The sequence below is a fragment of the Panthera uncia genome, assembly GCF_023721935.1.
Source record: "Panthera uncia isolate 11264 chromosome C1 unlocalized genomic scaffold, Puncia_PCG_1.0 HiC_scaffold_4, whole genome shotgun sequence".
Lineage (NCBI taxonomy): Eukaryota > Metazoa > Chordata > Mammalia > Carnivora > Felidae > Panthera > Panthera uncia.
Window position 1 is genome coordinate 80,279,210 of NW_026057585.1, and position 24,802 is coordinate 80,304,011.

A 24,802-nucleotide genomic window follows, 5' to 3' on the forward strand; every position below is an offset into this window, starting at 1 on the left:
AGCCACACTCAACTATATAGTGTTTACAAGACATCCACAAAGATATGAGGGGCACTGGCTGGCTCAGTTGGAGGAGTGTGCAATTCTTGATCTTGGCATTGTGAGTTTAAGTCCCATGTTGGGGGTAGAGATTACTTAAAAAAAAAACAAAACAAAACAAAAAAAAAACCACATCATGCATACAGTAGTGAAAAGAAAGTTGGAATAGTTAATATGAAACAAAGTGACTCCAAAACAGAATATTAATAAAAATGTAAGTACTGAATGTTGCTAAGAGTAAAAAAAAAAAAGTTCATAATGATAAAGGTGTCAATTTATCAAGACGTGTAATATTCCTATAAGCGTATGCATCCAATAGCAGAGATTCAAAACACACAAGGCAAAAACTGACAGAACTGAAAGGAAAAACATGAAAATCCACAATTAGAGTTGGAGGTATTTAAACACTCCTTTTAGTAAGAAAATCTGTAAGGATATATAATTGAACACCACCAGCAACTAACAAAACCGTACTAAAATGTATAGAACACTCCACCAACATCAGAAATATATATTTTCAAGTGCACAGGGAACATTCACCAAAACAGACCATATGGTGGGCTATAAAAATAAGACTCGGCATATTTAAAAGAAGTGAACTCATACTGAGAATATTCTCTGACCACAACGGGATTAAGCTAGAAATAAGAAGATTGCTGAAGAGTCCCAAATATGTGGAAATTAAGCAACACACTTCTAATTACCCATAGGTCAAAGAAGTAATCACAAGGGAAATTAGAAATTGCTTTGAGCCAAATGAAAATGAAAATATATCAAAATTTGTGGGATGTACCTAAGTAGCACTTAAAGGGAAAACCTATGACTTTAAATGCTTGCAGAAAATAGAAAGGTCTCAGATCAGTGATCTAACCTTCCACATTAAAAAGCTAGAAAACAAAAGCAAATTAAACCCAAAGTAAATGGAAGGAAAGAAACAACAAAGTGTAGAAAAAAATTAAATGTAATAGCCAAAACCAATATAGAACTATGAAACTAAAAATCTACTTTGGGGGAAAAAAAATCAGTAAAACTGACAAACCTTTAACTAGATTGTCCAAAAAAAAAAAAAAAAAAAAAAAAAAAGATAAATTACCAATGTTAGAAATGAAACAGTGACCATCACTACAGATCCTACAGTAATTAAAGGAATCTTTAGGGAAACATTATAAATAATTTTATGCCAATAAACTCATCAACTTAGATAAAATTCCCTATAAGACAAAATTTTAAAATGGACTCAAAGATAAAGAAATTCTGAAAAGCCCTGAATCTTTTACAGCTGTACTTTGACACCTTCTAAAAAGAAAACTCCAGGGTTGGATGGCTTCACCGATACATTCTATCAAACATTTAAAGGAAGAAATGATACCAATCCTACATAAACTGAGAAAACATTTCCCTACTCATTTTATGAAGCCAGTATTACCACAATATTTAAACTAGAGAACAATACAAGAAAAACTAAAACCCAATACTCCTTATTAACAAGACGTAAAAACTGTTAAAAATATTAGCAAACTGAATTAAGGATAATTCATGAAGATCAATGAGTTTATCCAAGGAATGCAAGTTGGCATAAGAGTCAAAAATCAATAAATGTAATACACCATGTTACAGAAAAAAGGAGAAATACCAATATGACCTTCTAAATAAATGCAGAAAATTCAACTAACAAAATTCACCACCCATTCATGATAAAAACTCCAATCAAACTACAAACAGAAGGGGAACTTCCTCAACCAAACTACCAATAGAAGGGGAACTTCCTCAAACCTGAACAAAGGGTATCTATGATAAATATACAGCTAATATCACAGTTAATTTACTAGAGATCCTAGCCAGCGCAATAAGGCAAGAAAAGTAAACAAAAGGCCTATATAGATAGGAAAAGAAGAAACAAGCTGTCCTTATTTGCAGATATTATCATGTTAACACAGATAATCCTACGAGATTTATTAAAAAGTTACCAAAAGTATCAAAACCGCAATAAGATATCACCTCATACCAGTGAGTATCAAAACAACAAAAAATAACAAGTATTGGCAAGGATGTGGAGAATAGGGAACCTTTGTGCAGTATTAGTAGGAACGTAAATTGGTACAACCACTATGGAAATGGTATGGAGGTTCCTCAAAAAATTAAAAATAGAAATACCCTATGACCCAGTAATTCCACAACTGGGTAATTACCCAAAGAAAATGAAAACACCAATTTGAAATGATATATGCACCCCTATGTTTATTGTGGCATTATTTACAATAGCTAAGATATGGAAGCAAACTAACTGTCTATAATAGATGAATGGATAAAGAAGATGTCACACACGTGGGGTGTTGGGTGTCCGACTTTGGCTCAGGTCATGATCTCACGGTCCGTGGGTTTGAGCCCCACATTGGGCTCTGTCCTGACGGCTCAGAGCCTGGAGCCTGCTTCAGATTCTGTGTCTCCCTCTCTGCCCCTCCCCTGCTCACACACTGTCTCTTTCTCTCCAAATATAAACATTAAAAAAAAAGTTTAGAAAAAAAGATGTCTCTCTCTCACACACACACACACACACACACACACACACACACACACAGAGGAATATTAGTCAGCCATAAAAAAGACTGAGATCTTATCATTTGCAACAAAATAGATAGACCTAGATGGTATAATGCTGAACAAAATAAGTCAGAGGACAAATACCATGAGTTCACTTATATATGGAATCTAAAAACAAAACAAACAAAACAAAAATCTCAAAAAGACTCTTAAACACAGAGAGTAAACTGTTAATTGCCAGCAGGAAGGCAGGTGGGGAAATGGGTGAAATAAAGGAGATTAAGAGGTACAAATTTCCAGTTATAAAATAAATAACTCATGGAGATGAGAAGTACAGCATATAGAATATAGTCAATAATATTGAGTAACACTGTATGATGGCAGATGGTGACTACACTTATGGTGGTGACCATCTATTACATTATAAAAAAGCATTAGGATACGGATGAATTTAACAAAATATGTACAATAAAAACGACAAAATGTTATTGACAGAAAAAAAGCTACTGACAGAAATTAAAGAGGCCATAAATAAATGGAGAAATATATCCTATTCACAGGTTAGAAGGCTTACTATTGTTATGATGTCAGTTCTCCCCAAACTGATCTATTATAGATTCAACACAATCCCAATGAAATACCCAACAGGTGTTTTTGAACAAACTGACAAGCTAAAGTTAATTTTTAAGAAAATTATAGAAATCTAAGCAATTTCAAGACTTGCTCTACAGTTATAGTAATCAAGACAGTAGAATATTGGCATAAAACATATATATATATATATATATATATATATATATATATATATATATATATGTATCAAACAAAATAGAGAATTCAGAAACCCATGGAAAGGATAATCTATTCAAAAAATTTAGAACTAAATATTCATATACAAAAAAACCCTTAAGCCTTTGCAGTATAAAACCTACAATAAATAGTACGATCACTTTGCAAAAGTTATACAAACCCTATATGACTCAGCAATTCCATTCCTAATCATTTACCCTGGAGAAATGAAAACACATATCCATACAAAAACCCATATATGACTGTTCATAGATGCTTTATCCATAACAGCCAAAAACTAGAGACACAGATGTCTTTCAACAAGTGACTAGATTAAACTACAGTATATTAATACAAGGAAAAATTCAACGGCAAAAGTATAGAACTACTGATACACATAGCAACATGGATAAATATCTTAAAATTATTCCAAGTAAAAGAAGCCAAACACAAAAGAGCACATACTGCATGATTCCATTTATACGAAACTCTAGAAAAGACAAATCTAATTATAGTGACCAAAAAGAAATCAGTGCTTTCCCAGTGCAGGAGTGGGATAGAGACAAAATGACTGAGATGGAGCACAGGGAAAATTTGGGGGATGGTGGGAATGTTCTATCAATCTTGATTGTTGTGATGATTTAACAGGTGCATAAATTTGTCAAAGTTCAGCAAAAGTACACTTAAAATGGGTGCATTTTAGGGGTGCCTGGGTGGCTCAGTCAGTTAAGTGCCTAACTCTGGATTTTGGCTCAGGTCGACCTCACGGTTTGGGAGTTCAAGCCCCACATTGGGCTCCATGCTGGCAGCATGGAGCCTTGCTTGGGATTCTCTCTCTCCCTCTCTTTCTGCCCCTACCCCACTTGCTCTCTCTAAATAAATAAATAAATAAACTTAAAAAAAAAGCCACTATAAAATGGGTGCATTTTATTGCATGTAAAGTATAGATCAATAAATCTGATTAAAAACACAGGTCAAGGCACACATCCAGAGAAACAGAGATTGACTGCATGAGTTTATCTTCTCCTACTCCTAACATCCCTTACTAAATTAGAAAAAAAAAGACTCAAATAGATGGTCTTAGCAACCATCTAAAGAAACTAGAAAAAGAGCAAATGAAACCCAAAGTAAGCAGGAAAAAAGGACATAGTAAGTATCAGAATGGAAATCAATGAAATAGAAAACAGAAAAATAGAGAAAAATCAGTGAAACAAAAGCTGGATTCTTTTTTAAAGAAGGAATTACATAATAGTGTTCATAAACTTTTAGCCAGACTGATTAGAAGAGAGAAAACACAATTACTGATACCAAGAATGGGAGGATGACATCACTAAAGAAAACTATATAAAAGGCTAATGAGGGAATGTTATTAACTTCCTGCTAATAAATTTAACAACTCGGATGAAATAGTCAAAGTCCTTGAAAGACCACCAAAGCTCACCCAGGAAGAGATACCATTTCTTCTATATAAACTCTTCTGGAAAATTTGAAGAGGTAGAAATAGTTCCTAATTCATTCTTTGAGACCAACATTACTCTGATACCAAGACCAGATCAAGAGATTATAGAGAAGTATAAAACAATACCCCTTATTAAGGCAGATATGAAAATTCATAACAAAATTTTAACAAATCAACCCAATGCTGTCATTATAAGGATAACACCTTAAGACCAAGTGCAGAATGCATAAGACCAGGAATGCAAAACTGGCTTAACATTAGAAAATCAAATAATACAATTCTCAATTAATGGACTTTAAAAACCACAACAACACTGTATGATCATCTCAACAGATGCAGAGGAAGTATTTAATAAAATCCAATATCTATTTCTAATATAACTCTCAACGAGCTATAAATAGGAGAGAACATCCTAAAGTTGATAAAGGGTATCTAAGAGAAACCTAAAATAATAATTAATGGTGAAAGACTAAATGTCTTCTTCCTAAGATCAGCAACAAGTTGCTTGTACTACTTGTATTAAACACTGTACTGGAGGTTCTAGCCAGTGCAATATGGCAAGAAAAGCCAATAAAAAGCATCCATATTGGAAGGGAGCAAGTAAAAATGTGTTTATTTGCTGATGACATGATCACAGATGTAGAAACTGATGCAATTTACCAAATAGGTACCAAAACGAACTAGTGAATTTAGCAAAGCTGCAGAATATAAGGTCAATGTACAAAAATCAACTGAATTTCTATATATCAGCATGAACAATCCTTTGTAAATATGGGAGGATCTGGAATTTATACACTGCTGGTGAGAATATAAAATGGTACAACCACTTTGGGAAATAGTTTGGTAGTTTCTTAAAACAAACAAAAACAAAAAACAGCTAAACATACACCTACAATCTGATCTAATCATTTTACCACTAGATTTTTACTCAAGAGAAATGAAAGCATATCCATACAAAGATTTGTACATGAATGTTCATAACAGCTTTATTTGTAATAGCCAAAATTTGTAAACAACCCAAATACCCATCAATAGGTGAATGGATAAACAAACTGTGGTATATTTATATAATGGAATACTACTCAGCAATGAATAGGAATAAACTATCAAAATGATGAATTTCAAAATAATTATGCTTCAAGAAAGAAGCTAGTATATACTATATGATTCCGTTTACATAAAATTCTAGAAATTACAAACTATAGTGACAGCAGATCAGTGGTTGCCTGGGGAATAAAGGAGTCAAGGAAAGGTAGGAGGGAGGAACTATAAAGAGACACAAAGACAATTTGGGGTGTGGTATGTTTATCTCAATTGCATGAGTTTCATGGGTGTATACAAATGTCAAAACTCGACAAGTTGTATACTTTAAATTTGTGCAGTTTACTAAATTTCAATTATAATAAAAAAGAAACAAAATCTTGAGATAAGAAATTAGTTCACAAATAAGAACAACATAATATGCAAAGGGAACAAAACAGGAAAAGGCTCTCAGAAATCATAAATGTGAATATAAAAATAAAGAAGTCAAGAGGCGTCTGGGTGGCTCAATCTGTTAAGCACCAGACTTGTAGTTTCAACTCAGGTCATGATCTCATAGTTTCATCAGTTTGAGCCCCGCATCTGGCTCTCTGCTGGCAGCACAGAGCCTGCTTGCGATTCTCTCTCTTTCCCTCTCTCTCTGCCCCTCCCCTGCTCATGCTGTCTTTGTCTCTATCAAAATAAACTTAGAAAAAAAAAAAAAAAGCCAGTAAGAAAAAAATATCCCAGCAAGTAGAACACTTTGCATAATATAATGGATAAAGAGAAGACCCTAAGAACTTCCAGAGAGAAAAAGACAGTTACACAAAAAGGAATAAAAATTAAATTAATAAAAGACTTCTTAACAAGAAGACTAGATGTAGGTCTCCAAAATTCTGAATAAAAATGATTTTCAATTTAGAATTCTCTACCAAACTACCAATCAAGTATGGCAATAAAGACGTTTTCAGATACGGAGGGCCACCCAAATTTATGTCACCCTTTCTTAGAAATTCTCAGAGAATGTGCTCCACCAAAACAGATCAAGAGGAAGAAATAGGGGTCCAGGAACATGAGTCAACTGAGGAGGGCAGCAAAAAGAAATACCAGGATGATAGCTCTGCAGCAAAGCTGGAGAACAAGCAGTATAAATTGGAGCAGAAGGACACAAGGCTCTAGGAAGGTCTCCAGAAAAAATTATTAAAGGAATTGATAGATTACTAGGTATGTCTGTGCATTTGTAGAGGGGCACAACCCAGACACACAGACAACATAGATAAGGATATAAATTGCAAAAAGATTAAAGACAAATTAATTTGTAGTTTAAAAAATAAGTGAGGTAGGGGCACCTGGGTGGCTCAGTCACTTGAGCATCTGACTGGCTCAGGTCATGATCTCATGGTTCATGAGTTCAAGCCCCACATCTGGCTCACTGCTATTAGCGCAGAGCCTGCTTTGGATCCTTTGTCCTCTTCTCTCCCCTGCCTGTGCTCACTCTCTCTCTCTCTGTCAAAAATAAACATTAAAAAAAATAATAAATAAAAAATAAGTGAGAGAATGAATTACTCCAGAAAAATAAATTATTCAAGAAAATGAAACTATAGTATAGTGCTTGGCTTTGCAGTGAACAATATTTACATAGTTGTAATACTGATGAATACTTAACCACCATAAGGGCAGCTACTCCCAGAAAACAGAAAATAACAAGTGCTGGGAGTGCAGAGAAACTGGAATCCTTGTGCACTACTGGTGGGACTGTAAAATAGTACAACCACTATGTTAAACAGTAAGGAAGCTCCTCAAAAACTTCAAAGTAGAACTACCATACCATCTAGCAATACTTCTGGGTACATATCCAAAAGAATTGAAAGCAGGGTCTTGAGGAGATATCTGCACACCCATGTTCACAGCAGCAGCATTCACAATAGCCAAGAAATGGAGGCAACTCAAATGTCTATTGAAGGATGAATGGATAAACAAACTGTGGTATATACATGGAATGGATTATTATTCAGCCATAAGAAGGAAGGAAATTCTGACACATGCTACACCACGGAGGACATTATACTAAATGAAATAAGCCAATCACAAAAAGGTAAGTGCTGTCTGACTCCACTTATATGAGGTATCTAAAATAGGCAAATTCACAGAAACAGAAATTAGCATGGCAGTTACCAGGGTTTATAGGGAAGGGGAAAAGGCTAGTTGTTTTATAATGGGTTTGATAAGAAAGTTCTGTAGATGTTTCACAACAATGTGAATAAACTTGACACTACTGAACTGCACACTTAAAAACTGTTTAATTGTGGGGTGCTGGGGTGGCTCAGATGGTTGTGTCTGACTCTCGGTTTCAGCTCAGGTCATGATCTCACAGTTCATTGAGTTCAAGCCCAGCATTGGGCTCCATGCTGACAGTGAGGAGCCTGCTTGGGATTCTCTCCCTCTCTCTTTCTCTGTCCCTCCCCTGGTCACGTTCTCCCCTCCACCCCAACTCTCTCTCAAAATAAATAAATAAACTTAAAAAAATGATTTAATTGGTCAATTGATATTACTTTTCTTACCATAATTTAAAAAAAGATTAATGGGGTCATGTCAGAAGACATAGGAGCCCACTTGAAGGAAGGAGTCCCCACTGGTCAAACTTGAGACAAACAGAATTTTAAAAAGTAATGACTATATATAATGACCACTGTAACGTTAATTTTTAAGAACCTATGAGGTTATAGTGATACTAAAAAAATCTTTATAGAAGAATGGAAGGTATTCATTGCAAAAGAAATTATATTAGAAATTATTTAGAAAATGAATACTTTCTATGCAATTCTCTGTGTAGTAGCTGTTAGACAAGGATCATCAATGAATACTAAAACAATTAACAATTGTTGTGGAACAGGATATTCAAATGTTACCAAAGCAACACCCACAGATGACTTACTAATTACAAAGGGGAAAATGCACCTTACAATGGAAAGATATGACAGTTAACACTTTAACAAAGTGATCAAACTTAGCATCACTATTAGAACACCATGCCAAAAAGAAAAAAAGAACACCCTGTTACTGTGTGGTGTCCCCTAATCTGATAAAGATCGAATACATAACAGTGCCTATGAATTATACCAGTCAAAAATGCTTACTCTGAATCTAATCCCTCCTCTAGATCCAACTTCCAATATATAGGAAATACAGGGGATAGAGGAACAAGTTAAATGACACCACAGGGAAACAATCAGACACAATTCAGAATGTGAGACAATCTACAAAACAAGTGACCTAGATTAAGAGAGACTAAGGAGACAATAATTAAACACGTGAACCTTGATTCGATCCTGTTTGAACAGTTTACAAGAAGACATTTTTGGGACAACTGGGGAAACTGGAATATAAACTAGATACTAGATGATTTTTAAGAATCATGATTAAGTATATATTTCCAATAAACATAAATAAAAAATGTTTAACCTCACTAATTATTAAAACAAAATATGTTAAAATTTACCTATCAAATTGGTGACAATAAAAATTAATACATTTTTTGGGGGGCAGGACAATCTGGTAACATGTAACAGAGGTTTTTAAAATATTTATATACTTTACCCAGCAATTCCACTTCTAGGTATTCATCCTATAGAAATAAGAGTTGTACATAAATATTTATTGACCAGAATGTTCACTGCAGCATTACTAATGAAAATGGGCACAACCTAATTGTCCAAATGGAATAATAAATTATATAATACTTTGTAATCATTAAAAATCTTAATTTGAGATAATTAACATGAAAAGGTCCTTAGAAGACATTAAGTATATGGAAGAGAATCGTTATTTTTTGTGATCCCAGAGGGCACAACTAGGAACTACCACTGGAAACTATAGGGAAGTAGAGTTTGTCTCAGTGTAAGGAATAACTTTCTAACAATCAGAATTTTTTAAACAATGAATGGCCTGCTTCATGAGTTAATGAGTTTTGTGTTATTAGAATTCTAAGCAAAAGCTGAATGGTCACTTGGCAAAGATATATAGAACAGATTTATATGTTAGGAGATTAAAGAGAAGATCTTAACGCTCCTTTTCTACTCTAAGAACTTATAATTCCATATAAAGTTTTCCATTAGCTGGAATGTCAGGAAGGAAGTAGTTGGTAATTCTTTGTAAATGCTATTAAAGACTCACCTGGCATTAAACTAAAAAGAGATTATATTTATATTAGAATACTGGAGTTGAAGGATGACTTGTATTATCATATTCTGTGTCAATAACATACACATTATTGATAAAGTGAAAGAACATTAACCCAATGGAGAGAACTCAAACTGAATTGACAGGAACTACATTACTAATTTCTCTGTTTCTAATAAAGAACCTGGAGAGTTACACTTTTCCAAGGTGAAATAGCACTTAACATATCAAAAAGGACAGGAGGCACTATATGCTTCCTCTTTTTGTTTCTGGCTACTCTTTACTTCATATATAAATAGAGGAGGAATAAAATATATCCCCACTCTCCTCTGAAATTTTGCACAGAATCTTTAAACTTTGGACGCATGAGTAGTGGGCAGTGGGAAGTAACACAAAAACATGGTATCACACTGGGTTCCTGGAAAGCAGGAGCAAGTGCTAGAGGACTCTGAAATTTTTAGAATAAAACCGGTGATGATGGCAATTCAAAAAAGAATCCCCTAAAAAACACACTTAAAAAATAATAATAATAACCTTTTATTATGGATATTTTCAAATACACACCAAAGTAGAAACTACAGGGGCGCCTGGGTGGCTCAGTTGGTTAAGCATCCGACTTCAGCTCAGGTCATGATCTCACAGTCCGTGAGTTTGAGCACTGTGTCGGGTTCTGTGCTGATGGCTCAGAGCCTGGAGCCTCCTTCACGTTCTTGTCCGCCCCCTCCCTCCCCCCCCCCCCCCCCCACTCTCTCAAAAATGAATGGTTCAAAAAAAATTAACAAAAAACAAAGTAGAAAATATAATGAATCCCCACATAACTATCACTCAGCTTAATTAATCAACATTTTGTAAAAGTTGTTCCCTCTAATTTTCCAGGGTTTTGGCTTTTTTTTTAAGAGTTGAAAACAAACACCTGACATCATACTACTTTACCTATAAAAACTTCAGTTTGTAAAGATACCCTTTCTTGCAAATAATACCAAGTATTCAATAAATGTTGGCTGCTAGGTACTGTTAGTGGCTAGGTACTGTTCTATGCATTATACTTGTGCTTACAAGTATGAATTTTCACATATGCTAAACCTCATTATTATACCCATTTTGCAAATGAGAAAACTGAGTTTTATTGGTTCAGGTCATAGAGTCAGTAAGCAGTGGAGTTAGGGTATGAACCCAGAAGTTAACTCTAGATTAGACTTTACTCTCTCAACCACTAAAGTATGCTGTCTTTCCCCTATGCATGTTATTCTAGCTGTTTCTTATGGGATACAGATTATTATGGTAAAGTGGGAGAAGAACTGCTAAGTGGGAAAGAGACTGGAAAGACGCTGTAACATGAGTAGCTGCTCATTGCTTTTCTTGTGAAATTTTCTCTTCTAAATGTCCCAAACGAGAAGGGAAATATAATTGGGTATCATCAGTGTGAATTGCCTAGGACATAAAAGAAAGTCACCTCACAGAGGGAAAAGCAATGCTCAAGTCTCTTCCACAGAGGTTAAACACACACAAACTTCTTTCAATCTGCCCTTCCAGTTAATGACCCGCAGCGAGGGGGTCTGGGCCGATGGGAGAGGGGTGTCTCTAGTTCCACCAGACCTTTAAAATGGTTCAAACAAGGGGCACGTGGGTGGCTCAGTTGGTTAAGCATCTGACTCTTGATTTTGGCTCATGCCATGATCACACAGTTCATGAGTTTGAGCCCTGCGTCGGGCTCTGTGTTGATGGTGTGGAGCCTACTTGAGAGTCTCTTTCTCGCCCTCTCTCTCTCTCTCTGCCCCTCCCCTGCTCTCTCTCTCTAAATAAATAAACTTAAAAAAAACCAAAACTTTAAAATAGTTCAAACAAAGAGATCTCACAAGCAGAGGGCTGAGCCATCAGTACAAGCAGTATTTGATTCCTTAATGAAGTCTTTGAAGAAAAAATAAAAGGACCTGGAAAAAAAACTTCTTCTGGCTGATGCCTCAGTTCCAAAACTACTAATTAAAGATTTGTTTTAAAAAAAAAAAGGGATGGGAGTAGTCTCCTCCGAGTCTTTGGTCAAGAATTCTCCTAAAACTCTTCCTAGTAATTTATGACAGATCTTAGAATAACAGAATTATTTTCCCCATGGAGCCTACCTAGGGTGTCCTCCACTCTCCCCAAACACAAACAGAAGTGCTTCTTCCTTGTTCCTAGTGCACGTTATACATAATTCTCTTAGAGCACTAATCAATATTGTGGTATAATCATCTTTACCTTCTCTGGACTATCAATTCCTAGAAAGCTAGGACCCTACGTTGGTCCTCTTTACATTTCAAATTCCTAATCTTCAAACCTAGCACCACTGAAAATATTTGAGGAAGATTTGCTAAATGAATACAGAAAGAAGCTGAGGATGACCAAATATGGAGTGATATTTAGGAGAAGATAACTTTTATCAGTACCTCTCTAACCTCAGCCCCTTCAGTATAGCCCACAAGTTCCCCTCCCTTTAGGAGTTTTCCCACCAGCTACTAGTCCAGGATGAATGATAACAGGGCCTATATCTTTTGAGGGCTGGAGAAAGAATCCGGCCACTTTGCTTTGTAATAGCTTTTAATGAACTAGGGAGAACTCAGCTTGAAGAATCTGGAAGGTAGTCAAAACCTTTTAGGAGCTTTTATTCAAATGCAGATATAGAATATTATTTGAAATGCCTGCCTTTTTACATTTAAATCCTGAAGGAAACAGGGAAAATAAATAATTCTATATAAAACACTAGTGATTACTAAGCAGCCCTTGGTCATCCACTTCTATTTTTCAGACAAAAAAATTCCCTATCAGAAAACTACAGGTCTGGTTACAGCCCTCAGCCATGGAAGACGCACTCTTCACATAGTGGTATGAGTCTCCTTGGACCCCTCTCTAATACAGGTTAGCCAAACCACTTGGGGAATTATTTGGTTAGGCAATCTTTTAAAGTAAAAATCTTTGGGTAAAGAAGTTATCTTTCTCATCAATTTTAGAAAATTCAAAATAATCTCCCAGTTTAATCTATATTACACTGGAAAAAAAAAAAGAAGTCCCATCACATCTTTTACATGCCATTCTCTGGTTACCATGTTACCTTGGTTAGTGTCCTTTGGGTGTTCTATATGAGCAATGACTTCCTTGAGATAACTTTGCTTCTGCTTTTCTAGATCTGATTGTGAAAACGTCGGAACATTAGTCCTTGAACAAAGCAAACCGGGAGGAAAAACAGCCCATTAGAACCATGAGTGTAGTGTTTATAGAGAGAAGTCATATATTGCCGATCAGTTAGAACAACTAACTTTCAGAGGCAAAATACTCTTTAAGATCCAGTGACAGAAGACAGTGTTAGTCACATACTATAAAGCTGAAATCAAGTATGGAGTTGAGAAAAAAAGGAAGATGAGAAACAGATACAACCTCCTGTTAACAAGGCATAGGAAAGTGAAGATTATCCAGTCCCCAGAGAAAGTAAGCACTTGTTGAGTAACTCAAGGTTAATCAAGAAATAACTTCACAGAGCCACAGAAAAACTCAGAGATAAAGACCAAAAAGAACCAGCTGGGTGTGGCAGTTAGAATACTGGTGACCTTGGCAAGAACAATTTTTGGCCCTTGCTCATCCTGTTTGCACTGTACTATGGAGTCAGTGGATTAGAATATGGAGATAATAAATTCATAACTGTTCTAAGTAGCCTGACTTGGCTCTTTGGTATAACTTCCACTGTAAGTAATTCACCAAGTTTCCCTCAATTGTGCAAAGAAAACAAAACAAACAAAAAAACTGGGATTAAGGATAGAAGTCAAAGGAAACTTTAGCCTTATTTCTAATACATTAAAAAGAATTTAAAGCAGAGGAGAGCCTGGGTGGCTCATTTGGTTAAGCTTCCGACTCTTGACTTCAGGTCAGGTCATGGTCTAGTGGTTTGTGGGTTTGAGCCCTGCATAGGGCTCTGTGCTGGTGGTGCAGAGTGCTTGGGATTCTCTCTCTCCCTCTGCCCCGTGTGCTTTCTCTCTCTCTCTCTCTCTTTCAAAATAAACTTAAAAAAAATTTAAAGCGAGTTCGAGCCCCGCGTCAGGCTCTGGGCTGATGGCTCGGAGCCTGGAGCCTGTTTCCGATTCTGTGTCTCCCTCTCTCTCTGCCCCTCCCCCATTCATGCTCTGTCTCTCTCTGTCCCAAAAATAAATAAAAAACGTTGAAAAAAAAAAAAATTAAAAAAAAAAATTTAAAGCAAAATAAATATAATATCTGTGTAATAAAAAAAATTTTTTTAATCCCTTTGTAGGGAAGTCAATCTGACTCAACCTAAAAAATAGCTCTGCTATAGGGCGCCTGGGTGGCTCAGTCGGTTAAGCATCCGACTTCGGCTCAGGTCACCATCTCACAGTTCGTGGGTTTAAGCCCCGCGTCGGGCTCTGTGCTGACAGCTTGGAGCCTGGAGCCTGCTTCGATTCTGTGTCTCCCTCTCTCTCTCTGCCCTTCGCCTGTTCACACTCTGTCTCCCTCTCTCTCAAAAATAAATAAACATTAAAAAAAAAAAAAAAAAAAAGCTCTGCTAATTGGAAAGGCCCATGTAGAGACACTGCCATCTCCTGGCAACAAGAGAACAGATTGTAAAGTGACCCAAATCTGCAACCTCTACTAGAATTTTCCCTCAAGGACAGCTGCATTCAAGTTGGAAGAGATGACTAAATGATCTTCTACATAGTTGTATTTTAACGTTTGTGTTCAAATTATTCTAACTTCCTATCATATCTGTGACCAGGCTTCCCCATACACAGGAAAAGAAATCTTACATTTATACAGTATTTTCACTAATAGGTCTTTCTGACTCTTCAAAATAACTGAGAAACAGCAGGGAAGGCATCATTAGCCTCATTTTGTTGACAAATAAACATAGATTATTTGACTTGCCCAAGGTTAGACAACTACACGTTAGTGGTCCCAGAACTTAAAGTATGCTTACTCCTGGTGCGTGGTTTTATTCCACATTAAGGGGAAATGGAGGAGCGGAAGACAGAAATTGAAGAGAACCAACAGAAACCAGAATATTATCATACTGTTACCTTCTTTTGGCTTGCAGAACAGGTATGACTTTGCCTAGTCTTCTCTCGTTGACTTTCAGCTTCCCAGAATCCTTGTCAAGAACATTCTGCTTTCATTCAAAGCAGAAGATAGTCATAAAAAAAACAAAACAAAACAAAACAAAAAAAACTGAAAACACCATTTACAGACATATTCTTAAACTATAGGCTACAAAGGCATATTCCTGTACCCTACTGTGTAACAGGCACTATAGCAGATGCCTTAAATGAGATAATAACTAATTTTAAGGAAAAGAAAGAAACCCTAAGTTGTATGCCCATTTGACAGGGAATCAGGCTTAAAGAGGTTAGGTAAATTGTCGAAGATTTTTTAGCTCTTCAGTGGCTGATCAGGTGTTGTATCTCATTTAGCATAGCAACCCGAGATTGAGACTTAGGGTTAAAACCCCCAAAAAAGGAAAAATAATAGTAATATCATCATTATCTTAGTAATTAGCCAATAATAGCAATTTAATATTATATACCAGTTACCATATAGACATTATTTCATTAATCCTTACCATATATGTGTGAAGTATTATTTAGTCCAATTTATAGATAAGAAATATGAGAGAACAGAGGCTAAATAATTTTCCCAAGGTGACAGTTCTAGTCAGGGTTCAAATCCCAATTTATTTGATGAATACAAAGCTTTGCTATACAGCTTGTGAATGAAAATACTTTTTCTCTTTACCTTGAAAAAATATACGTACTTTGTTTGATGAACTGGAAACAACTGGAAACGTCATTTCACAATTTGATTTATGTGATCCATTTTTCCAGGATGACCCCAAATGAGGAGTCTCTGAATTGTCCAAGATCTGAGAGAATACAGGTGTAGGTTTCTTACTGTCAGGCATATTTTTATCAGACACAGTTTGCTGAAAGTTACTGTCTGGAGAAGAGAGCGGGGGCATATCCCAAGCAGAATTATTGGGACTGATCCCTTCAGACTCAGTGCAGAGTTTGCTCTCATTTGGGCTAAGACCATCTTCTCTCATCTCTTCCCCAAGGGAGGAGGGCTTTTCAAGATCTTTGGATAAATCAGTCTTGTCCTTATCAAGCACAGCATCACAAACTGTTGGATTAAATGGTGCAACTGTTACTTTTACAAGATTCTTTTCTAGTGCAAAGTGTCTGTTTAACGGTTTAGTAGGAGTTGGGCCATGACCAACTGATGTACTTAGTTGAGGTAGTTTTAAGAGGCCAGGGGTCTCAGCTACTGGTCCCAAGGTGTATGATGAATTTTTCTCTTGGGAAGTATCAAATAGAATTTGATCCCCTTTCCCTCCCCTCTCAACGTGACTGCTGTCATCTTTAAGCAACCCTCCTCCCCAAGAAAAGTGCTCATTTGATAGGTCATCATCCTTCAAGAGCTCCTGAATATCTTCCTCTGTGAAACTGAAATGGCCATCATCTTCTTCTCCCTCAGACAGATCCAGCAAGGAGTCATCCAATCCATCCTCATCCGAGGAACCCCATGAAAATGGGGCATTGTCTTTAGGCAAGAGAGAAGTCCCAGAAGACTGTTCAGAGGAGACTAGTGAGCACGTCATATCTGGAAAAATAAGAAACAGTTTCACCGAGGTACAGGAAATCCCTATATCAACTTCTGTTTTATAGAGTGGTAGTATCCTAATATTTCAAATTCTTTGCACCATGACTTAGAACATGAGAAAGAATTTTAAGATATTTAACCTTACCAGAATCATGGAAATACACATTCGAACAGTGACATGCTTTTTTTCCTAACAAAATAGTAAAAATTAAGATGTCACAATATCTAAGTTGGTAAGGATGTAGGAAACAAGCGCTCTCACAATCAGAATGAGTATTAAGTCAGCACAATATTTTGTGGAGAGTAATTTGCAATACCATTTGACCCCACAATTTTACTTCTGGCAATTTTTCCTACAGTAGTACCTATACAAATGCACATCGATACATTTATAAGGATGTTCAAAGCAGAATTATTCAAAATAGCCAAATATTGGAGAGAACCTTAATGTCCATGACCGGAACTATTTAGTGGAATCATGGTACACTCATTCTATGGGATACTTTACAACTATTTAAAAACACAATGAAATAGATCACTATATACTAGCATGGAATAATATCCACAATGTAGAAGGAAAACAAATACATACTGTGTAAAATGCTTGGACTTTCAGTTTACACTTTGAAAAAACAAACACGTATAACTTTTAAAGTTTAAAAAAAAACTTTAAGAATACAAGAATTGTCTTCCATACTGTGTGGAGCTGCTGGCGTGATCTCTTTGCCACGAGACCAAATGGAAAAAGGTTTCAGCTCCTGCTAGCTGTTCCTTTCAGGAGACTTGTCAAAATGATTGACTCCCACCTTCCTGCAGGCACAAAGAAAATTAGAGGATCTTCTCATCACTTTCAACTCTGCTAATTACAAAGTCAACTGTATTATGCTTTAAGGTGCTCCACCTATTAATTTTGATCTTGATTTTTTTTAAATACCAGAAAGTTGGATTTTGAGTCAAGAACATCAAAGAAAAATCTTTAGAGGGAAAATTATGCAACTAAGGAACTAGTTTTGTTCCTCCCAACAATTTGTTCTTTCTTGAGAATTATCATTTGCTCCCGTAAGATGAATACTGGCTTGGGAGTCTTGAGACCTTGCTTATAGTCCTGGTTCTGTCACTAACCAGCTGTAATAATTTGGGCAAGTCACTAAATCCCTGGATTTGTCTCATTTATAAAATGGGAAAGGGGTGGGAAGGCAGACTAGGCAATGTCTAAGATTCCACCAAGATCTAGAAGTTCATCATGATCACACATACCAACGTCTCATTTTCAGTTTATATATAAATGCAAAGAACAGATCCAGAAAAATATAAAACTGATGACTGTTATAACCTATGATGGGACCAAGAGATCTCAAGGGAAGACTTCAGTGTCATTCTGAATAATGTCAACTATTCTACTTGAATATTTGTATATTACTGATGTAATCAAAACCTAGCTTTTACACAGTGATGGACTTAATCGAAATTATTTTCTAGATGGTAAAGGTAATGAAAGCTTGTATTTCACACATCACGTCAACATCTGAGAAGCTATTAAGAAATGCTTATACACTAAACTCAAATAATTTCGAAAACTCCCTGCTAGCCTTTTAACTGTGATTTTCCCCCACCCCACTTTTCCTTCACACTCTGAATTTTAGCTCTAGTTCATGCACTCTTTCAGAAAACCATTCTCTGAGCTACTATCATCACACAATACTGAGCAAGACATGTTTCTATATGACTTCTTAAAAACAAAGATACAGTTTCCTACCTTGGTAGGAAGACAACATTGAAAGTTATGCACTAATATCAGAAAATATAAAATGGTATGAATAATAAAGTACTAGAGAAAGAGAAGAAAAAGAGAGGTATTACAGAACACTAGCATTAGAAAGGATTTATATAATGTATAACATATTGACTATAGTTAACCATACTGTATTTTTATATTTGAAAGTTGCTTGAGACAGATCTTAAAAGTTCTCATCACAAGGAAAAATTTATAACTATGTGAGTTGGTATGTGTTAACTACTCTTACTGTGGTAATCATTTAGTATTATGTACATACATCATTATGTTGTATGCCTTAAACTAATACAGTGCTATATGTCAATTGTATCTCAACAAAACTAGGGGTAAAATAAATTTAAAAAAATTTAAAGAAGGAACTTAAACTTACCCATCTTATAAATGAGATGGGACAAAAAGAAATATTAAGTACCTATTATAAACCAGTCACTACGAGACACATTTTACGACTTCTAATTTAACTCAACATAACTCTGCAATATAGACCTTACCAAATAAACTAAGCTTTCTGTTGCATTTAAACTTAGGGCTGCTGAGACTTTTTATCTTATTTTACCAATATTCCAGCATTGTTGTGAGAGAGTTCCAGGCACTGCAGGCACTGAAACAGGTGCCTCTATGAAGAAAAAGTAATTTCTCTGCACAGTGACTGGGTTATTTTATATTATTTCTTTAGGCAGCAGTAAGAAAAAGTTTAGATGTAAAGTTTGTAGGTGTAAAGCACAAGTATCATAGGCACCGGGTTAAGCAGCTTTATTTCTGAGAAGCCCTTTCTAAGCCACTATCTCCATTCTCATTCAAACTTCTTCCAAAAGGTCTAGTTCAAGCAGTTGGCTTGCCCAAATGAAGAGTTCAATAAATGTTCACTCTTAGGAAACTCAGGTTAAGAAGCATTAAGAGGGGTGCCTGGATGGCTTAGTCTGTAAAGCATGTGGCTCCTGATCTCAGGGTCGTGAGTTCCAGCCCTATGCTGGGTGCAGAGATTAAAAAATAAAATCTTAAAAAAAAAAAAAAAAATGGCAGGAAGTAACTTAACCAAGCACACAGAGCTAGTAATGCTAGAACAAGGATCTAAACCCAGATCCAATTCCAAAGGTAATGCTTTTTTCTGCTACCCCTGTCAGAGATTTGCCCAGGGTCAGTCAGCAAATGGCAGAGCTTTCCAATTTCACACTCTCTAACATACTATGAAAGATAAAGATACTGAAGAGGGCTTTTAATCCCTCAGCAAAAATAACTTAAGCCACTTTATTAAACACAGGCTTCCCCGGACTTCCCAGGTAGAATAGAAGAACATGAGAAATACTCCTGAATGCAGCCAAACCTCACTGGAAGAAAATCATGGTTATTGGCAAACTTTACTGTGCACACATAGGATCAATATCCTTCACAAGAACTGAAAACATCAATCCCTATACTACATGACATCCAGAAGCACAGAGCTGGCTCTTCTGAGTTTCTTTCAGAGAATGTTCCAATAGGTTTGGGAGCAAAATTATGCAAAACAATACAATATACAGATAATTTTTAACTTGCACAAATCATTCTCTCCACAATTTTATTTCCTCATTAAAAATTCTTTTTATTATACATAACTTAAAACATATACAAAAATCACAGCAGTATAACAAACTCTCATAGATCCACCACTCAGCCCCAACAACTATCAGCCCATAGTAAATCTTGTCTCATCCACTTCCCCCCTTTACTGGATTCTTTTGAAGCAAATCCCAGGCATCACATCATTTCATCTGTAACTAACAGGAATTCCTTATCATAAAATACATGGTTCAGGTTTCCAATTATTTTATAAATGTCTTATTTTTTAAGATTGAAAAAAATCGGTTTCCATATAAGTCCACACACTGCCACTGGCTGACATGTTTTATATTTTAATCTATAGGTTCCCCATCTTTTTTTCCTTGCAATTTGTTAAAGAAACAATACCAGATAGTGTATGGATACACACATATATCATTAAATTATAAAAATATGCATGGGACTAGGAAGCACAAAATTCAGGATAGTGGTTACTTCTGGTGGTAGAGAGGGAAGAGGAAGGTCAAGGGGGCATGAGTACCTTCAATTCTATCTGTAATGTTTTACTTCTTAAAAAATAAATAGATAGATAGATAGATAAATAAATAAATAAATAACAAAAAGACCTCCAAGAAATATGGCGAAGGGTGCCTGGCTGGCTCAGTCAGTAGACCTTGAGACTCTTGATCTTGGGGTCATGAATTCGAGCCCCATGTTGGGTGTGTAGAAACTACTTAAAAAAATATGGCAACATAATGAAAGTAAAATAAAGGAAGCTATGTTCCCATTCCAAGGGGGAGGCAAGAAAGTTAATCATTCCTCTAAGTTCCATCCTAGGCCCTGAAACACCTGATAACATCTAAGACAACTGGATCCCAAACATGTTCCAGGACATTAGCTCCAAACCTTGGCCAACACTGGCATCAATACCCCCTCCCTTTGGTAATTTATGGAATAACACCTATTGTTCTCCTGACACTCACTTTTGATCAGAGGCTACGTTGGGTTCTTGAAAGAACATGCACCCTGGACCCCCTTCCAATATAAACTCATAACCCCAAGTGACAGAGAGACTCACTTTTCCTTTTCCAAGTCTCCCAGACACTCCATCTGCTATACTCTCTCACTTACACTATTCAATGAACTCTGTTCTCACTTCCTCCTGGCTCACATTTGATTTCTATCCTGAACTAAGCCAAGGACTCTCTTGAGCCTCAGACCCCTCTGAGTCCTCAGATTCAGCTTGCCTACATCAATAAGAAAGATAAAGCTGAATGGTGTGCATAATGGTATTATTTTGTTACTTCCTACAAATTTCATATGCTTAAAATATTGAATAAAAATATTTCTAAATTAAGAAGCCAGTGGAGAAAGACAATGATTACATTCTGAAGTTTCAAATGTCCTCTTCTGTACAATAGAGACCATCACAGTAGCTACCTCATAGTGTTGTTGCCAGAATTAAATGAGACCGTGAACATAGAGCACTTAGCACAATACAAGCACAATGGAAAAGCTAAATAAGTAGTGGCTATAGTTTCATTTCATCCCACATCATCACCTCCCTGACCCCTAGAGAATCTTAAGGAAGCATAGAAATGGTAGGAAAGAGTGCTAATCTAATAGAGAACTCCCCCTAGGTCCTTGCTTGTTAAGAAATTATCCAGTATACTCTAATCTCTTCTAGTTTAACCCAGCATTCAACCATATTGCCACTGAATTAATTAAAGACCAGGCTGTGTGCACGTCTGAAATATCAGGCAAATCCTGCAAATTAATGGTTACTAAAGTGTCTTATATAGAGGAACTGCACTAAAATTCAGAGACCTCTGCAAGTCACTGAAAGTCTCTGAACCTCAATACAGAGGAGAACACTCATCTGAAAAATGGGGGATAATTATACACTGTTAACTTCAAACACCGATTATGAAGATCAAATGAGGGGATGTTTATGAAAGCACTCTAAACCTAAAAGCCCTATACTAATGAAAGTTGGTATTTAATGAATTTGCAAGAGGTGGGGAAAAAAAAAAACTCAGATAAAATTAAGTTCTAAAATGAAGTTCCACAAGACGGCCTTAGTACTTCTCTGTCTGCCATTCTACCATTACCTGACTTTCTTGGCACTTGCTTTGTAACTGCCACCTAAAACGAGATCTCTTTATTTTTAAGGGAAGAGTATTTTTCCCATCTCCAAGTCTGTCTCTTATTCCTCTGCTCCCCATCCCTTCTGTGACCCTATTCTGTCCTTCCATGTCTCTCTCACCTGTCCACCCCCTCTTCACACTTCAGTTTACCACCCCCTCGCTCTGTTCTCTAACCACCTAGCTGCAACCTCAGAAACTGGTTCCCTTTCTATTTTTATCGTACCTAAGAAAACCTATTGCCTTAAAGCACAAAGCATTATTTTATTCAGGCCACTAAAACTGCAACACCAGACACAACCCCATATCCCTCTTTCAAGGTTCTAAAACCAAGACCATTACCAAGCTATGGCCAAGAGCAAAGAATATTTCCAAGGGACATGCCTTTGATTTCCAACCTTTCCCATATGCAATACATGTGAGGCACGAAGCACAAAAGACACTCACTAGGCTTTATCGCTCTATAAAATGGGCATAACATTTAAACAAAATCAAAGTGAACTGAAATTATCTGTAAGAATTCTGCAACTTCCTTTGAAGTAACTGGAAACACCGTAGGACAGAAAAACAACCTAGGGCTGGAAATCTCTGCTTTAGGTTAACATTTCACTAGATATGGATTCCAGGACTCTCATCCCACAGGGGCATAAAAACTAAATATTAAAAAAATGCAGCAACAGGTGTCTTCTTTAGAAGAAAATGTTTTTAAACTAATTTAGGCAGGATTGCCAAAGATCGCAGCCTCTAACAAATCCAGAAGAAACTGGAGATCAGGGTGGGGCAGCAGGTGAGCAATGCAATCACTTCTTTCCCTTCTCAGGGGCCCCCGCTGCGGTGCCAACTGCCCTCCCTCCGCCCAAGAAAGAACTGGTAACACCACCAGTCCCGAGAACCCCTCCGGGCCCAAGTCCACCCTTCGTAGGACACTACTTGGGCTCCCCCTGCTCTTCCTTACGAATGCAACGGCCCCAGCACAGCATCGCCCTTGGGGCTGGGCCTTCTCTCTTCCCTTCTTCCCTCCCCCGAAAACACCAAGAAACTCCCGCCTCCCGGTGGAAGGCGGGAGAAGCGCGGGCTTGCTCCGCGCCCCTCCCCCCGGAGGGGCCAAACCGACCTCCCCCGCAGGCCTCGGTGGTGCACCCCTCACCCTGATAGTGACCACCCACACCCACACTTCCGCGGGACCCAGGCCCCGCCAGCCCTAGGGGTGGGTCATCCTCTCCTCCGCCCTTAAGGCGCTGCTGTAAGACCACGATCTTCTCCCTAGCAACAGCCCCCCAAGTGGGGCATGGAGCAGCAGCACCCCCAACCCACCTAACACACCCATCCTCCCACCCCCACTGGGCAGGGAGACGGACGGCGCTCTCCGTCTCGCAGGTGACCCAACAAGCCTCCCTCTTCCTCAGCAGGGTGAGGGGCATCTGTCGCCAGCCGACGTGGAGGTGGGGCGCAGGGACACTCCCCCTCCCGCCGCCATCACCTCAGGAACGACAACGAGCCCTTTCCCAGCAGGGCGAAGGCCTCCCAACCCTTCAACAGGGTGGACAGACATGTACGGCCCCCTGGAGAAGCAACAGGCGCCCCCATCCCCCCTCCCAGCCGGGAACGCTGACCCCTTCATCCCTCCTGCTCTTCACCTCCGGAAGCGGGGCCGAAGCCTGTGCGAACGACTGCGCCTCACTCCGCCCCCTGCGCCATTTTATCGCCCCCTCCCCGACCTCCCCCACCCCTAGCCAACCGGGCCAGCGCAAGGGGGAGGGCAAACAGGCAGTGATTGGCAGGAATCCGCCCCGCCCCTCAGGGGGTTGTGCCCCGCGCAGGCGCGGCGACCCCGCCCCCGTACCGCCTATCCTGCCTACTGGCTCCTCCCCTTCTCGTCTCATCGACCCGCTCGACTCTCAGCTGCTCCTGACTCCTCCCTGGCCGCTCTCAGGCGAAGGGTCCAGGCCGAGCAAGCCGAGCGACGAGCTCAGCTGATGCAACCTAACTGGGCCCGCGTGCCACTTCCCGGCACGCGGCGGCGGCGGCGACCGAGGAAGCGGCGCGGTGCCGGCCTGAGCGCGGGAAGCAGGGGCGACGGTGCCATGGGGGACGCTCCGAGCCCTGAAGAGAAGCTGCACCTTATCACCCGGAACCTGCAGGTAGGGCCTCGGGGTTGGAAATGCGCTGTCAAGGACTGGGGGCTCGAGGTCCAGTGACCCTGAGTGCCACTACAGGGTCCTAACTGTGTGGGGTCGGGGGCTCCGCACCGAGGCAATTCAGAGAGCCTGCTGGTTGGTCGGTCAGTCGTTCAGTCAAGCAGCAGTCATCTGGGTCCCACAGAAATGACAGTGGGCTCACCTGTGTGCAGTCACCTTGTATTGAGCCAAGCTTTGAATCTAGGACTGCCACCCCACCCACCCTATTATGTGCCAGGCGATACGTCAGGGCCCTGCCCTCCCGGGGCTTGTCTGGAGGGAATCAGACGTTAAGAATAACCCATAATTCAGGCACTTAGTTACAGTTGAAACAAGGACTGCCAAGTCCTATCCGTGGAGCTTTGGGAGGAATTTAGGGGAGAGGGCTGGGGGAGTGTCAGGGAAGGCTGAGGAAGTGATCTCTGAACTGCGCCTTGGCGATGCAAATCACTTCACTCCACATCTGTTCCTGCTGTTTCCAGGAACTGCG

The 24,802-nt window shown here is 38.4% G+C and overlaps 2 protein-coding genes across 7 annotated transcripts in view; one reads left to right on the top strand and one right to left on the bottom strand.

Moving 5' to 3' along the window:
• The window catches only part of S100PBP (S100P binding protein), a 36,003-nt gene extending 11,492 nt beyond the window's left edge, over positions 1-24,511 (bottom strand). Inside the window, exons 1-5 of one of the 6 annotated variants that reach the window (XM_049617565.1) lie at positions 24,476-24,511; positions 17,250-17,467; positions 15,813-16,657; positions 15,082-15,167; positions 13,113-13,216 (exon numbers count right to left, since the gene is read on the bottom strand). In XM_049617565.1, the coding sequence (XP_049473522.1) occupies positions 13,113-13,216; positions 15,082-15,167; positions 15,813-16,655 (1,033 nt within the window). In that variant the 5' untranslated portion in view covers positions 16,656-16,657; positions 17,250-17,467; positions 24,476-24,511. The other 5 variants (XM_049617563.1, XM_049617562.1, XM_049617561.1 and 2 more) reach the window with 5 other exon arrangements.
• The window catches only part of YARS1 (tyrosyl-tRNA synthetase 1), a 28,657-nt gene continuing 27,918 nt past the window's right edge, over positions 24,064-24,802 (top strand). Inside the window, exon 1 of the mRNA XM_049617560.1 lies at positions 24,064-24,276. Within this exon, the coding sequence (XP_049473517.1) occupies positions 24,112-24,276 (165 nt within the window). The 5' untranslated portion in view covers positions 24,064-24,111. The remainder of the gene's footprint in view (positions 24,277-24,802) is intronic.